At 36.5% G+C, this 16,036-nt stretch overlaps 1 protein-coding gene across 3 annotated transcripts in view; it reads right to left on the reverse strand.

The window, feature by feature from the left end:
- Positions 1 to 16,036, reverse strand: part of KIAA1958 (KIAA1958 ortholog) — a 183,440-nt gene that overhangs the window by 48,386 nt on the left and 119,018 nt on the right. Inside the window, exon 4 of one of the 3 annotated variants that reach the window (XM_055087020.1) lies at positions 7,444 to 7,527. The exons of 1 other annotated variant lie outside the window; for it this stretch is intronic. In XM_055087020.1, coding sequence (XP_054942995.1) covers positions 7,444 to 7,527 — 84 coding nt within the window. Of the gene's footprint in view, positions 1 to 5,503; positions 7,528 to 16,036 lie in introns of those variants that run through there. One more of the 3 variants, XM_055087018.1, reaches the window with a different exon arrangement.

The following is a 16,036-nucleotide window of genomic DNA, read 5'->3' on the forward strand; positions in this document are numbered from 1 at the left end:
TAAAAGAAGAGGGATGGATTAGATTAGATGTTTTGAATCTTATTTTCCAGCCTGGCACACATTAAGGATGTGTAATAGAGGTAGTAGGTCATTCAGTCTAGTGAGTCTCAAAGTAGGAAGGTAGGGGCATAGGGAACATGAGAATTCCCGGGGGATCTGTGTTTCAGGATGTGTTCCCTTTGCGATCTCCAACCATCTCTGCCCTCCTTGCCCCCTCCCCCCAAGAAGACATGGTGACTCCTATTCTTCACAGCACTGAAAAATCACTGGGCTAGATGATCTCTTAGGTCTTTTCCAGGTCCAGCCTCTATGATTATAATTCACTCAACAAAGATGATGGTTACTTTAATACTCTGACCTAATTAATATTCTGATCAAATTAGTACTCTGACCTAATTAAAACTGAGTCTAATTCAACAAAGGCATGGTTTACATAAAAACTCAACTTAAATGTATTAAAATGCTTTCTTTTAAAAAAATAATGCAATCTTCAGTACCAAATTAGGTCTTTTCTTCAGCTTTGGAAGGCCCAATTAGTCAATTTACAAACAGGATGGAGTATGAGAAATTTTGTTTATCTTTCTTCTCTGCTTAGAAAAGTAAAATCAGAGTTGTTGGCAGTTTATCAATATCATCTTCTCTTTTCTGTTTTTATATCAGTAGAAATATACCAACCACCAAAGGATGATATATGCAGTACATTTCTTTACCCCAGTTATGTTCTATGGCAAGGATCTCTTAAAATCATCCTATCTTCATCACTTTGCCTTATGAAAAACTATGTATTCATATCATCTCGGCCGGATCCAATGGGGAGGAGAAGCAATTATTCGAATACCATGCATTAAGGGAAAAACAACAAAAAACAATTGAGGATGCCCTTGCCAAGGATGTATTTCTTAATAAGTAACTATCTACATCATATCATATAGTAGATTTGTGGAGATAATATCTTGTATAAAGGAGTTCTGTTTGAGAAAAATCTTTTAAACTGATTGATACAGAACTTGTTAATTCCTTAGTATTTATAACTAGTTTTTCATGAATGAACCTTTTAAAAAATACCTTAATGTAATAAATTATCATACACTCCCCTTGATTTTTTTCCCCTAGGCTTAGAAATTTATTTCCTTTATCACATGGTAGAGAGTATTTATTTATAGATGTTAAGTATTACAGCTTTGTTTTGGCTAGAGGAATAAAGATCAAAGTGCTCTTTTCCTGCAGATAAAGAAAACCAATCAGAAGAAGCTTGATTGAAATCAGAACTGTTTGTCTTTAATATCTAAAACTGTGGAGATAGTCACACTAGAAAAAATCTGAATGGTTTTAGTTGATCTCTAATACTGAGAATCATAAAGATAGTATTTTCCCCCAAAAGCTTTGTTAAAAACAATCTTGACTGATTAAAAAACAAAATAATAACAAAATCCTATATTAAATAGTTAATTTGCTGGCACCAATTTGTAGAGAAGACCAAACTCCCTGGCAGACTGGCAATCAACATTCATATCTGGTGGATGACAATATCAGCTTCTGGGCTTAAGAGAGGTATTTCCTCTGCCTAGAACCTCCCCCTTCTCTGTCTGAATTATAAGGAACTCTTTGGAAATAGGATTTTTGGTTTATATGGGGTAAAAACAAAGGACAATCATTTGTTAAAAAAATATAATTAGGGACTTCCCTGCTGGTCCAGTGGTTAAGACTTCATGCTTCCAATGCAGGGGGTGCAGGTTCGATCCCTGGTTGGGGAACTAAGATCCCACATGCCACGCAGCACAGCCAAAAAAAATAAAATACATATATATATATATATATATATATATATAATGTATGTATATATATATATATATATAATTATTTGTCCATATACACATTCACCTCCATGACAAAATTAAGAGTTCTTTAAAGAATGACACAAACTTTTGCTCTCTACTCATGGCGAAGGGGAAACCAACTTTGCTGAATGTTCCATCTCAAAATAACCACAGTTAGGGGGCCTATATAATTTTATGCTAACAAACATGCCAGGTGATGGCACTGCTCTCAGTCAATTCAGAGTTGAAAGAATATTGATTTTATTACACCAGGGATTCCACTTATAATTTATCACTTCAGAGAATCTAAAGAAGCACAGTAAATCACTTTGTGAACAGGCAGCTACAGCAGAAAAGGTTAGTGCTTAATGGTAGCTGGATATAGTTTCAGATCCTGATACCCTTATGTATTAAGTAATGTGGGCAACCTATTTGACTTCTCTGGATTTCCTCATTTATAAAAGAAATAATGATACTTACCCTCACTGGACTATTTTAAGAATTAAGTGAAACAACTTACAAAAGCACTCAGTACCATGGTATGTTGTAAGTACTTAATAAGTGACACTCATTGATGACAGTCTGCACATTCTTATGCACGTGTGCATCTACGTGAACACAATGGATGGTGTAGAAATGGCTTTACCTTATTATTGACTTTAAAACAGGCTCTAAAAGATCCTCCACAAAATACTCAAAGCAGTATTATGTATTCTACAGCAAACCAACATATTCAACGACTAAATAACGGACAAACTGTGTGAGTACAAAATTTGAGAAACTATGCAAAACAGTATTGGCAGAGAGTTTTTTGCTGGGCTCTCAAAAATGAAACCAAACTTTTATTACAGTATCTTTTATAAACGTTTTGAAAGCAGGAACTATTTTATATATCTTTGTACCCCTCTTAGTGTCTAGACACTAGGTGTTCAAATATTTGTTGATAGAACTATAAATTTCCATCTCAGTGAAGTTATCTGATTTCTTGGCATCTAGAACCTAAGCCATATGACTTAGACAAATTAATTTGATGAAAGTATCAGCTAACCATGATCTAATTGAAAAACCAGACATCTGATCTATACTAGAAAACTTTCAGACTATTCTTTTGTAGATCAGGAAGTGATTTAACATGGGGAAAACTTAACACAGGGAAAACTAACTATAATAAAAATATTTTAAGTACCTGATGTATTATAAATCATATTCAGACCACCCCTAACCATGATAACAGATGGACTCTTAAGAATAAGCTCTGTTGGATAAACATCCTATCTCTAATCTTTTCAAGTATTATGGTTTTTTTTTTTTAAACTGCTACCTTCTATGATTTTCAATAGCCACTCACATGAATATAGAAGAAAAACAATTATGCAGCTATGTCATCCAAATGCTGACAGATGGGTTTGGCATTTTTGTTGTAGACAGTGCAAAACTTCCAGAGTCATGTGAGGGGCACTGTGGAATTTCTTACATGACATTACACTGACCTTAAAGCGTAAACTGCAAATACAGTTTTACTGTTTTTGTATGAACCACAGGATTGCCTGGAAAGGCAGCATGTTCAGTTATAGTGAACACCTGCTGGACTGTTGAATTTTTGCTAAAGCACATACACGATTTTGGCATCAACCACTGCCGCAGTATGGATGTAATTTTTTTTTAAGTTAAAATAGCAAATAATAAATATGGTATCTGGCAGCAGTATATCCTCAGTATCGTTTGTACAAAAACACAAAATTTAGAGGTAGTTGCCGATAATTTTTCATAATTTAATTATCCCAAAGAGTTACAATAATTCAGCTAAAATTCTACCAAGCCATTCTTCAGAAAAGTTTTCTAAATTTAAATGTCACAACGTTCCTATCTGGTTTGAGTTATCAAAGCAAAATATAAATAAATAAAAAATAATGCACATTCTCAATCTGCATTCTTCTAAATGAAACTGCTATAGGATTAAATAAGAGAGAGATCTTCAGTTTAGTACCTTAATATACACAAACAGGAATTCAAAATTTCCTAGTTCTGCTTTCTCAGTGCATACTGACTAACCTTCTTCCCCATGACAAACTTACTTTGCCGTCAAAAACAAAGAGTTTTTAGAAGTATGTCAATGCAAAAACAAAATGCACAATCACATTTTAAATGTTTTACAGAAATCTTTTTTTTTAAAATGAGAGGTAACCTATGTTAAAAAAAAAACCAACTTATTTTTAAAACAGAGTTCTTTCACAGTAGGCTGTCATGTGCACTTCTGAGCCCATTACAGGGTAAGGAGAAGAGGAAGGTTTTGTTAAGATAATTGGAAGAATGAGGCTCTGTGGTTCAAAATGACCAGAAGAGGGGGGATGAGGGGACACTGTGTGTCTTCATGAAAGATCACTCAGCCTTCCTTTTAATCAGGCAGACTTGAGAGATGGGAAGACACCGTGTCCCCATCTCCGGCTCAAATCACTGGAAACTAATTACACGTTGGAACTCAGAAAGGCAAACAGAAAAAACTCTGGAGTCAGATGACAGACAGTACCATCTCCTTAGCTGTAACCTGCTACATCTTGATCTCAACATAAAATGGAGATAATTAACCTTCTTTTCAAAGTTGTTGAAAGGATTAAAGATCATGTATACAGAAATAAATATGTATGTATTGAAATGTCTGAAGAAATATTTACTAAAATATTAACAGTGGTTATTTTTGGCTGGCAGATTTATGAGTACATATTTTGTTTTCTTTATGCTCATCTGGATTTTCTAATTTTCATAAATTAGTATTACTTATATAAGTGGTGCATGTAAGTCACTTAGCACACACAGTGCTGGCACACAGACTGGCCCAAAAATGGTGGCTACCATCATTATTAACACAAAAAAATAAAAAGCAAAGTATCTTCTGCTCTTTCTTCTTGTTTCTGGATGCCTCTTTATGGAAGGAAAGTCATGAAATGAAGTAGACTGCATGACAGAAAGGCCATGGCAGACTTCCCACTCCTGAGCCAAAGGAAAGGTCACAGCTTAGAGTAATGGGTCTTTATGTGTTTATGACTTAGTGTTGGGAAGAGCTGTCTAGCCATGGGAAAGCTCAGCTAACATGATGATTTAGCAAAGCAAATCAAAATGAAATTTGTCCTGGTCATACAATAAATTAAAACATAAAATACCACCTACCTTCCTAGCTAATGTGAATTATGAGGATGCTCTGAAGAACAAATACTTCCCAACAGAACGCCCAGATCCAACAAAGTGATTAAGATTTGGATTTTTTTAATGTCTTAATGATTATACAAGATAGGAACCTAGCTCATCTAAATTATTTTATTATTGAAGTATCTCAACTAATAATTCACCATAGGCTTGAAAAGAAAGACCTTGGAAAAACCACCACAGAGAGTTGTTTAACCAAAATTATAATTATTATAATTGCAGGATTATCACACATAAATGCATTTGTATTTACTGTAGAAGAAACTGCACATTTTCAAGAATTCTTTGAATTCAGCTAAATTTGGTAACAAAATGTTGTTACCTAAAATGAGTGTCAATATTCCTTTGATCTCAACTACAGAGTCAAGTAATCCCCTAGGGAAAAGAGACTGAAGTTCAATGCTTACACATAAAAAATTCATCAAGTAATCCCCTAGGGAAAACAGACTGAAGTTCAATGCTTATAAATAAATAATTCAGGGGATTCAAGCTTTGAAGAGTATGAGGTTTTTGTTGTCTTGACTAGTGCTTCTAGATTTTTAGTAAGACTTTTCCATTCTCTACTTTCTCTTTATGTTTGATATACAATCTAATGCTTGGGAACATTTTCAAAGCTTTGGTAGTTTTAAATTTCTTGTAAATCTGATAATCAAACTTCATTTACATTGATTTCTTAGAAAACAACAAAAAAATTCTATCCAGGTTCAAGCACAACATTAAAAATGAGCTAGTAACAGTCTTTTTTGCCATAATATTGGACTTCGCATATGATTTTAAAATTATATAGCTTCCAAAAAGAATGGCACCTTTATTCCCTCCTCCTACCCTCCTCTGCCCCCAAAAGAAGTTAGCTAAACATCTAGATTTTCATAAATTGCAAAAAGTGAGACACAGAAACTAAAATCTAATTATGCTTAAAAAAAAAAAAAGAGTATGTAAATAATTTGTCTGGCTTACATCAACATTTTCTTATTCTGGATCTGACAGTTTTGTGTAAGCAGTAAAGTTAGTGTTGTCTCCTCCTGATTAATGTAAAATTTTAAAAATTAAAAAAATAATGCCATTTATTAAGTAGACTAAAAATGAGAGGTGGAGTGGGGAGGAAAAGCAGGAGTTGAGGACACAAGTGTCTAGGCTGACTTTCAGTTTCCTTTTTGATAATTTTTTTAAAAAACGGAATTCTTTCTCTACTTTGTGTTGCCTGAGAACCACTATGGTTTTGTAAAGTCTATAACAGTAATTATATTTAATCACCACGAGTACATTTGTTTTAAGCCTATGAATACTACGTTAGTAATACTAAACTATCTCCATTGGCTTATTTGTAAAAAGAAAAATATATTATATATTTATATTCTTATAAAGTTAACACTGAGGGCCGAGGAAAGGGAACGAGAAGCAGTGTTTAATCACAGTTTCTCTGGACTCAATAACCAGACTGGGGTCTTGCTCAAGCCACCTGGTCAAGCAGTGTCTGAGGAAGAGTCATAGGAGGCAGAGACGATGAAATTGCCGCTGTTGGAGTGCCCGGCCACTGACTGGGCGGCCTGCTGGCTCAGATTGTTACAGATAAGCACCAGCTGGTTGCTCTGGGCCTCGGACAAGGTGCTGCAGCTCTGATACACACTGAAGTTGGTTTTCCTGCCAGGGATGTTCCCCTTCTCGCACATGGTCTTCACCATCTTGGCCAGCTTGTTCTTGCCGAGGGCCTGGCAGTTGTACCAGTGCAGAGCCGCCAAGTTCACGACTGGCTTAATGGACAAGTAGAAAGGGGCATCCTCATAGCGCATAGCAGGAGGCCGCCGCTGGGCATACTCCTTATAGTCTTGTACGGGGCAGGTCTGTGGAGCATGCTGGGTGGCATACACACGGGAGTCTGTCCCCCCTCTCTTGGTTTTGGCATTTAGGTCACCAGTGTCTTGACCCATCCACTCCAAGTACTCCAGCCCCGTTTCTGTTACCCGGAGCCGAATATCACCCCACTTTAAGGTAGACCCGTGGAAGCCTGTACAGTGCCCAAAAGCTTTTGTGTTGTTGAGCCAGACGAGGTTGAGCAGACCCTCAGGGTTATAGCGGCTTAGCAGTCCCCTTTTCCGCAGAATGAGCTCATCAGCAAAGGTGAGCTTCATGGACTTGTGTGGCTTATTTCCTTTTCCTTTGCAGCGGAGCTCAATTTGCTTCTGTTTCAGGGCCTCTTGGGAGCGCTTGAATTCCTTATCCCTGGTGATACTGTAGCCATACCTGTGTTCTTTTAGGTACCGTTCAAGTCCACACTGGTAATTGGCCAAGCTGTTGGGTTCATACTCGGATCCATCCTTCTGCCTGGCATCCACAAAGAAAGAGGCCAGGTAGGCATCCAACTCCTTGCAAGGGATGACATAAATCTCTCTTGTTTCAGAAGGATACTTGGAGATGAGGAACTCCCGGAAATTGCGGAGCGCAGTCTGCGTGCTCCGGATGGTTTTCTCATTCTGCTCCCTGCTGAGCTCAGCTGCTCTTTCATCCTGGTCTGCAACAAATTGGGGAGGGGAGGGATAAAGAGGGTGTTGATGAGTTCAGACAATGCACTTTCTACTCTGAAATAAAGTTTCCTTTTATAATGAAAAAGAGAAAGAAGGAATCAATTTTACAGAGATCACTAATAAATGTTATTTACATACCTGTTGCATTATAATAGCCAACTTCAGTTTCACAAATGATGTACTAGATAAGAGACGGCCCACTACAATCAAAATGAGCTTCTCATGTCATTGGCACATAGTTTAGTGCACGAAGATTTGTGGAAAGAGTGGGATTAGAGGCAGCCTTCGTTTTGGGAAAAAAGACAGAAGTGTGCTATTTACCCTAAGGCAGTGTGCGAGGGCCCCATCAGAGCAACACACTTATTTTAAATCACTTCATTTGTGAAACCAGAGGTTGTACTGGTTCCATTTTATTGAATTAAACAAAAATATTTGAATCTGTTATTTAGCATTATCTCTAGAGATCTATATTTAAAAATTACTAAATAGATCATTTACAGCAGTTTACGAAACACATTCTAAAGCAATTCAGGTAAATGTGGTTTATAAATATTCTATATGTAATTGCAGGGCAGTTTATAATAAGTGATAAAAATATTTTGTGTTATGCAAAATGAAAACAGACTCATAGATACAGAGAACAAATGGGTGGCTGCCAGACAGGAAAGGGGTGGGAAGGTGGGGCAAAATAGGTGAAGGGGATTAAGAGGTACGAACCTCCAATTATATAAATAAGTCACAGGGATGTAATACACAGCTTAAGGAATATGGTCATTAATACTGTAATAACTTTGTATAGGGACAGATGGTTACTAGATTTATTGTGGTGATCATTTCATAATGTATGCAAATGTCAAATATGTAATACACTTGAAACTAATATAATATTGTACATCAACTATATTTCAACACACAAAAATTTGGTGCTTTGGGAAAGTAATGAGGATAAAACTTCACAGCTATAAAGACAGGGCAATGAAATTTGAGTAAGGCTATTATAATCAAGATGTAAGGAAGGGGTATGTCTCTTGGATAGTTTTACTTTATTAATTTATTATTTATATTTTGCCACCAAAGACTGGAGGTGCCTCTTTCCATTATGGATCACCCATGATTAAGTAGTGTTGCTCTGGAGTAGTGGTTCTCACATTTTCGTGAGCTTCAGAGGCACTCAGGATGCTCGATCAAAATCAGATTCCTCTATGCTCAGGATGAGGTTCAAGAGAACACACTTTGAGAAAAAAGATCTAGTGCTTATGGCTTATGAAGGAAGCCCTACTCTGTTTTACTAGATTTTTTTCTTTACAATGATTAAATTCAGTGATATCATTTAAATGATTTTCTCTCAGTAACATGTAATTTGAATTTGGGATGTTAACATTAACAATAAAATCATTTTGTCAAAAATGACCACCATTATGCCAGACATGGTCTGGGTGGAACTCAAAAGAGAAATTCTAAATATGAAATTACACAATAGAAAAAACAGGCTATCCTATTGATGTTGAGAGGCCAACACTAAGGTTAATTAAAAACAACATAAAAATGTAATTTCTGATTCTAAAGTATAATATAAAATTATTTTGTTTATCCCCATTTTCTTATTTAGGAAAACTTTAGATTAATTTTTAAGGCTGCTCAGTGGGAAGTCTTTGAAATAACCACATACAATAAGAAAAATAAAATTTCGAATAAACTGAATTTTATTCACAAACACTACTTTTTGTATTACTATACACATTTATGAACGTCCATATTATTTTAAAATGACAGTTGTTAGGTATAATTGCCAAAGTTCTCATAACTTTATAAAATGAAATGAACTAAAAATCACTAAACTACCTAATTATTTTTATAGGCACATTTTTTGAGATCATATTTCCAAAATTCAAATACACAACAGTATATTTTATCCTTCATTAGACTTAACTTTTGGCTATGCTATCTTCTTCCAGTTGCACAATAAAGATGTGTATCTTTCCATTAGAAAGGTGAAGCCACATGTAACCTTTTACCATGCTAGCTTCCGTGACTGTTTACATGCAAAGCCAAAGGGGTCAGCACATCTGTTTATTGTGGCTACTTGTTCAAATATCTATCACAACAGTCTTCAAACTTTAAACAAAGACTTTCTAAGAAATAAACATTCAAAGACAACTTTAGGGAAAAAATTTGCAGTTCTTCAACTTTCATATGGAATCTTTTCTAAAATTTAGTTTTCTGAGATGAAGACCGACTTTTCCATCCCAAACCTACTGTGCTACATACTCTGGGGCATTAAAGACTTTGAGGAGCCAAACAAAATTTATAAGTTATAAATCGATGAGTAAATCCAAATATTGTCCACATTCTTGTCCTTCTCTGTCTTATACATATTCTGACAGAGGTGAAATTTGCCACTGCAAACAGGGTATTTGGCCTGAATTAAGGTGTACTGAATTCAGGATTTTTGAAAGGGTTTCAGGTTAGTGAAGTTGATTCTTTTAATTGGAACTGGAATATTCTGCAGGACTGCCAAAATGTTCCAGATAAAGTAGAAGCTTAAAATTTTATTTAATTTTTTCATATTTAGCATGCTTTTGTTCACAAGATGCCTAACAATTATTATCAAATCATATGAAATACTGATTCTAGTTACAGTCAATCCTCATCATTTTATAATATATTCAAAATTTTCTACCTTTTTACGAAAATAAACTGACTGAAACAGATCCATAATATTAGCACCCTACTCACACACTCACAGTTGACCAACACAACAGCACTACTTCAACATCCTCAGCCCAGCCTCATTTCCAAGCCTTTTTCTCCTTTCTATTTGGTCTCAATCTTAGTTAAGAATCTGTGATATGGTGATTTATAACAACAACAAATATATATATATATATATTTGATATTCGTCTGGGTTCTTGGCACAGAGCTCCTAAAAGCCTTAGAATTGTCTGTGATGAGGGTGATCAATGTGTCTTTTGTTAATGTTCATGAGGTGACTTTTGGAAAGCACCTACGGATGGGGGCTGGTTGTCAGTGGAGGCAAGCAGATTTCTGGAGTGGAACTTTCAGTCCTACCCCACTCCTCCACCTTTGGCGAGGGGAGAGAGGCTGGAGATTGGGTTCAAACACCAATGATTTAATCAACTGTGTTTATGTAATGAAGGCTCCATGAAACCCCAAAAGGACAGGGTTCAGAGAGCTGCCCGGCTGGTGAACATGTGGAGATATGGGGAGAGTGGTACACCTTGCCCTAAGCATCTCTCCCATGTGGCTATTCCTGAGTTATGTTCTTTTATAATAAATTGGTAATCTAGTAAGTAAAATGTTTCTCTGAGTTCTGTGTGCTGCACTAGCAAATTAATCCCTGACAAGGATGGGGGTCTTTGTAATCTTCTATTTATGATGGGTCAGTCTTATAGGACTGAGCCCTTAACCTGTGGAATCTGATGCTACCTCTAGGTAGATAGTGTCAGAAGTGAACTGAATTACAGGACACCCAGCTGGTATAGAAGAATTTCTTGGTGGTGTGGAACCCCTCTACTGCCCAACATCAGAACTGGGTATATAACTGTAGAGCCATTCCATCTGTAGGAAAATAAAAGTAGAGTGTCACATTATCATATCTTTTCCTAACAGCCTGGAATTCACAAGACGAGGTTGGAAGGGTAGAGAAACCCTCATTCATTTTGCATGAATAGGGGGAAGTAAATGGCTTTAAAGTCAAGTAATAGTAATACGTTTTTTAGCTAATGACAAAATCAAATAAAACCAGGGAAGATTGATAATAAAATATAGGACTGTTATAATTATCTTGCATTTATCTCTAGTTTTAGAAATTTTTCTGATCCACTTCCTTTCAAAAACTTTTTGTTAGGTATAACATGCATACAATAAAGTAGACCAGTCATTAAGTGCATGCAATTATTTTTCACAAATTGAGTCCCGTGCCTAGATCAAGAAAAAGAGTATCAGGGACTTCCCTGGTGGTCCAGCGGTTAAGACTCAGCACTCCCAATGCAGGGGGCCCAGGTTCGATCCCTGGTCAGGGAACTAGATCCCGCATGATGCAACTAAGAGCCTGCCTGCCGCAGCTAAGAGCCTGCATGCCGCAACTAAACGATCCCGCACGCCGCAACGAAGGTCTCACATGCCACAACTAAGACCTGGCACAGCTAGCTAAAAACACATGACATAAGAAAAAGAGTATCACTAGCACCTCTGAAACCTTCCTCATGTCCCCTTCTTCCAGTTGCTCGCTCCCACCAAGAATAACAGCTATCCTGACTTGAAATAGCATACGTTTGTCTGGCCTATTATTATAACTTATATGAATGAAATCTTAAGAGGATGAACTCTTTTGTGTCTGGCTTCTTTTGCTCAACATTATGTTTGGAAGTTTCATCCATTTTGTTACATAGTTGTAGATAATTTATCTTCTTTACTGTGTAACATTCCATTGTATGAACATATCACAATTTATTCTTCCACTCTATTGAACATTTGGGTAGTTTTCAGTTTAGGGCTATTTCCAATAATGAACACTCTAGTAGGTGTCTTTTGGTGAGTCACATGGATGCATTTTTTTGGGTGTATACTTAGAACTGCTAGGTCATAGGAAATCACATGTTCTGCTTTAATAAATACTAACAACCAAGTTTCCAAAGTGGTTGTACCAACTTGCTTTCTCCATGAGTGGGAGAGCTCAGATTGCTCCATACCTTTGGCAACACTAAGTAATGTTAGTCTTTTTTATTCTAGCTATTCTGTTGGGTGTGTAATGCTACTGCACTGAACTTTTAAATTTTCATTTCTCTGATGACTGATGAAGCCGAACAGCTCTTCATAGATTTATTGGCCACTCAGATATTTGCTTTTGTAAAGTGCCTGTTAAAGTTATTTTCTACTGGACTGTCTGCCTTTAACAGTTTTTTAAAATTTTATTTTATTATTTATTTTGGCTCTGCCGGGTCTTAGTTGTGGCATGTGGGCTATTAGTTGTGGCATGTGGGATCTAGTTCCCTGACCAGAGATCGAACCCAGGCCCCCTGCACTGGGAGCACGGAGTCCTACCCACTGGACCACCAGGGAAGTCCCCTATATGGCATTTTTTTATACTTGTCTACCTGCGTCCCCCTGACCAGAGATCGAACCCAGGCCCCCTGCACTGGGAGCACGGAGTCTTACCCACTGGACCACCAGGGAAGTCCCCGCCCTTTACTGTTTGCAGGAGGTTTTAACATATCCTGTGTATGAGTCTTTGTCAGATAAATGTATTACAAATATCTTCTCTGAGTCTGTGGCTTGCCCTTTCACTTTCTTAATAGTGTCTTTTAAAGAACAATTCTTAATCCTAATATAGTCCAATTATCAATTTTTTCCCTTTATGATTCATGCTTTTTTGCATCCTGTTTAAGAAATTCTGCTTATTCCAAGATCATGAGAGATCTACTTCTTCCAAAAGCTTTACTGTTTCAGTCTTTACATTTTGATCTGCCATCTACTAGAACATCCATCTATATGTTCTAAGATAGAAATTAAGAGTAATTTTTTTATAGGGACCTTGATCCTTTTGATTTTAATAAAATTTGAATAAGCAATACAGCATATAGTACAGTATCTAAAAGCTACAAATGCGTAGAAAGTAAAAGCAAGTCACTCTCTCATCCCATCTCCTTGTCACCATATTTCCCTCTACATGGGAACCAATGTTACCAATTTACTGGGTATAATTTTGGGATTTTCTATGCACACACACTTATTCCTCTCCTTTCAAAAAGGGTGGAGGAATGTACTATGCAACCTATTCTGCAACTATGCATCCTATTCTGCACTTTGCTTTTTACCATTAACAATGTATTAGAGATAGCTCTGTATCATTACACACACAGTTGCCTCAATCTTTCTAATAGCTGTAAATAAAGTATTTTATATGGATACACTATATTTATCTGATTCCCTGCTAATGGATATCTGCATTATTTCCACCCTGTTCCTGTAATAAACAATGCTGCACTGGGTATCCTTGTATACATGACATTTCCTACACATGAGCAAGTATATATACAGAATGAATTTCCAAAAGTAGAACCGCTATATTGTTGTTGCTCTGCACATCTGCTGCGCCAATTTAACTTCTGTGATAAGGTATGAGAGTGTTGGTTTAATCATATCTTCCGAGATGTAAGGTATTATCAAACTTAACCTTTGCTTATTTAATTAGTAAAATATACATTGTGGTTTTTAAATTTTCATTTCTTTTATGATAAATGACATGACATTTTTCAAATACTTATTAGCCCCCTATATTTTCTCATTTTCTTTCTGTGGATTCTTTCTGTCCTTTGTCCATTTTAAAAAATATTTATTTATAGGAGCTCTAGATATATTTAGCTTTCTTTTTCTTATTATTATTATACTTAGCCCTGTGTAATGTATATAAAGATGTGTATATGTATTTTTTTTTTTTAGTTTGCCTTTTGTATTTGTGACTTTGTTACATTTATGGGATTGAATTTATCTGTTTTTAAAAATACTTCCTACATTTTGTGTTAGACATATTTTCCCCACTGTGAAACCATAATACAATTCTCTTTTGTTTTCTTCAAAGCATTCTTAATTTCATTTTTATTTTATTTATTTATTTTGGCCACGCCATGCGGCATGTGGGATCTTAGTTCCCCCACCAGGGATCGAATCTGTGCCCCCTGTGGTGGAAGCTCGGAGTCTTCACCACTGGACCACCAGGAAGTCCCTTTAATATTTAAAATATTTGATCATCTGAATTAATTTTGGTTTAAGGTAGGTACCAACTTATATTTTTTCCTAGATAGCCACCTAGCTGTTATCAATAAATAACAGTGGTGATTGTGGTTGTAGAGAAGTCAATGGTCAGCATAATCTTTCTCCCTTCAGGGTCTCTTGATTGCACTTTGGGGGTGGGAGCTGGGTAGCGAAATGATTATTTCTCTATCTGTGAATGGCTACAACTTTACTAGGCTATATTTCAGTGTTGATCACTGTGCACCCATCTTTTTTCTGGTACGTAGTGTGTCCTTTCAAGTCATAAATTCAAGCATTTCTCCACTGTCTTGCTGCAGTGGCAGATAAAGGTGGCAAGTGTGTATGTGGTCCTCTACTCAGTCTTGCTTCCTCTGCTACACTCTGCTGTCAAATAGGGTCCAGGGAAACTGTGACCACCAACCCAAGCTCCCCATTCCAGTTCTTCAAAAGTGATCGTTAATTTTGCCACTCAGCAGTAGAAAACTGAGGTCTCATACCTTCATCTGAGAGCTACAGTCACAGTTCTCTTGGTATGCTACCCAAATCCCTGTTTCATCGCTATGTTTGGCAAACTTTCTTTATATACTGTGGTTCTAGCAGAAGACTTTTAGTTTATTTGAGAAAATGTTTGTTTCTGTTTCTCTTTCTTGTCTTGAAGTGATTTCAAAGAGAAGTCAGAATTATGATCCAGCTCTTTGCATTTGAATGAGATTGCTGCAACTTCCAGTCCCTAACTTGGTGCCATGCACTTAACAGAGATCCCATAAATGTTCACTGAATGCTTTCTGATCCATGAAAACTACTCTATGAAGAAGGGTTATATTCCTGAAGATTTGGGCATTCATCAAAAACTCAGCAGTCAAACTTCATTAAATTTTGTTTGAATGTACGTGGTAAGAAATAGAACTTGGATTCTAAATAGCAACAAAAATTGTTTTCAACACAAGCAGAAAAAGATAAAGATGACTTTCAATTTTCTTAAGAGAAGTATGTATATGGTTCGCATACAAACTGAATGAGTCACTGTCATTAATGAAGAAAATGCACTGAGATAAGCAAAATGGTTTTATTATATCAAGGAAGTTGTGATTAATAACAAATTTTAAAAGCTGAATGTGGGTAAAATCCCAAAGGTCGAGAAAACTGAACAGAGAAGACAAGGTAGCAGCCCAAAATATGCAAGTACAATTATATTTTCTAAGCAGATCAGGTATTTAACAATTGGAAGCGAAGTTTTAAAGATGGTGAATGAGTAGGCATTAGAATCATGTTTCCTATGGCTCTCATGAACCTATCACACTTAACAGTCTAATCACTATATGTGCCCAGACCTAAAACGTAACTTAGCTCTGTCTCCACAAACTTGGAGTTTGTGCCACCCAGTAAGTGCCTCCACCACCTACCTACGCGCCCAAGCTGAAACCTGAGCACCATCCTTGACACCTGCTCTCCCCGCCTGCTACAGCTAATCCATCAGGTCCTGCTGGGCCACCTCATTTCATGCGCACTTCATGATTAACTAAAACATGTTCGGAATTAAGTAAAAACTGGGTTTAAAGGATGAGTGCTTTCGTGGAATTTACCATGACAAAATGACAAATGCTATGAAGAAAAATAACAGGGTACTGTGAGAAAGAATAAGTGACCCACTTAAAGACGTGAAAATGAGAAGCCAGTCATACAAAGTATAGGAGGAAGAGTAGAGGGAACAGCACATGAGAA

This window comes from Physeter macrocephalus, chromosome 9 (assembly GCF_002837175.3).
Source record: "Physeter macrocephalus isolate SW-GA chromosome 9, ASM283717v5, whole genome shotgun sequence".
In the NCBI taxonomy this organism is placed as follows: Eukaryota; Metazoa; Chordata; class Mammalia; order Artiodactyla; family Physeteridae; genus Physeter; species Physeter macrocephalus.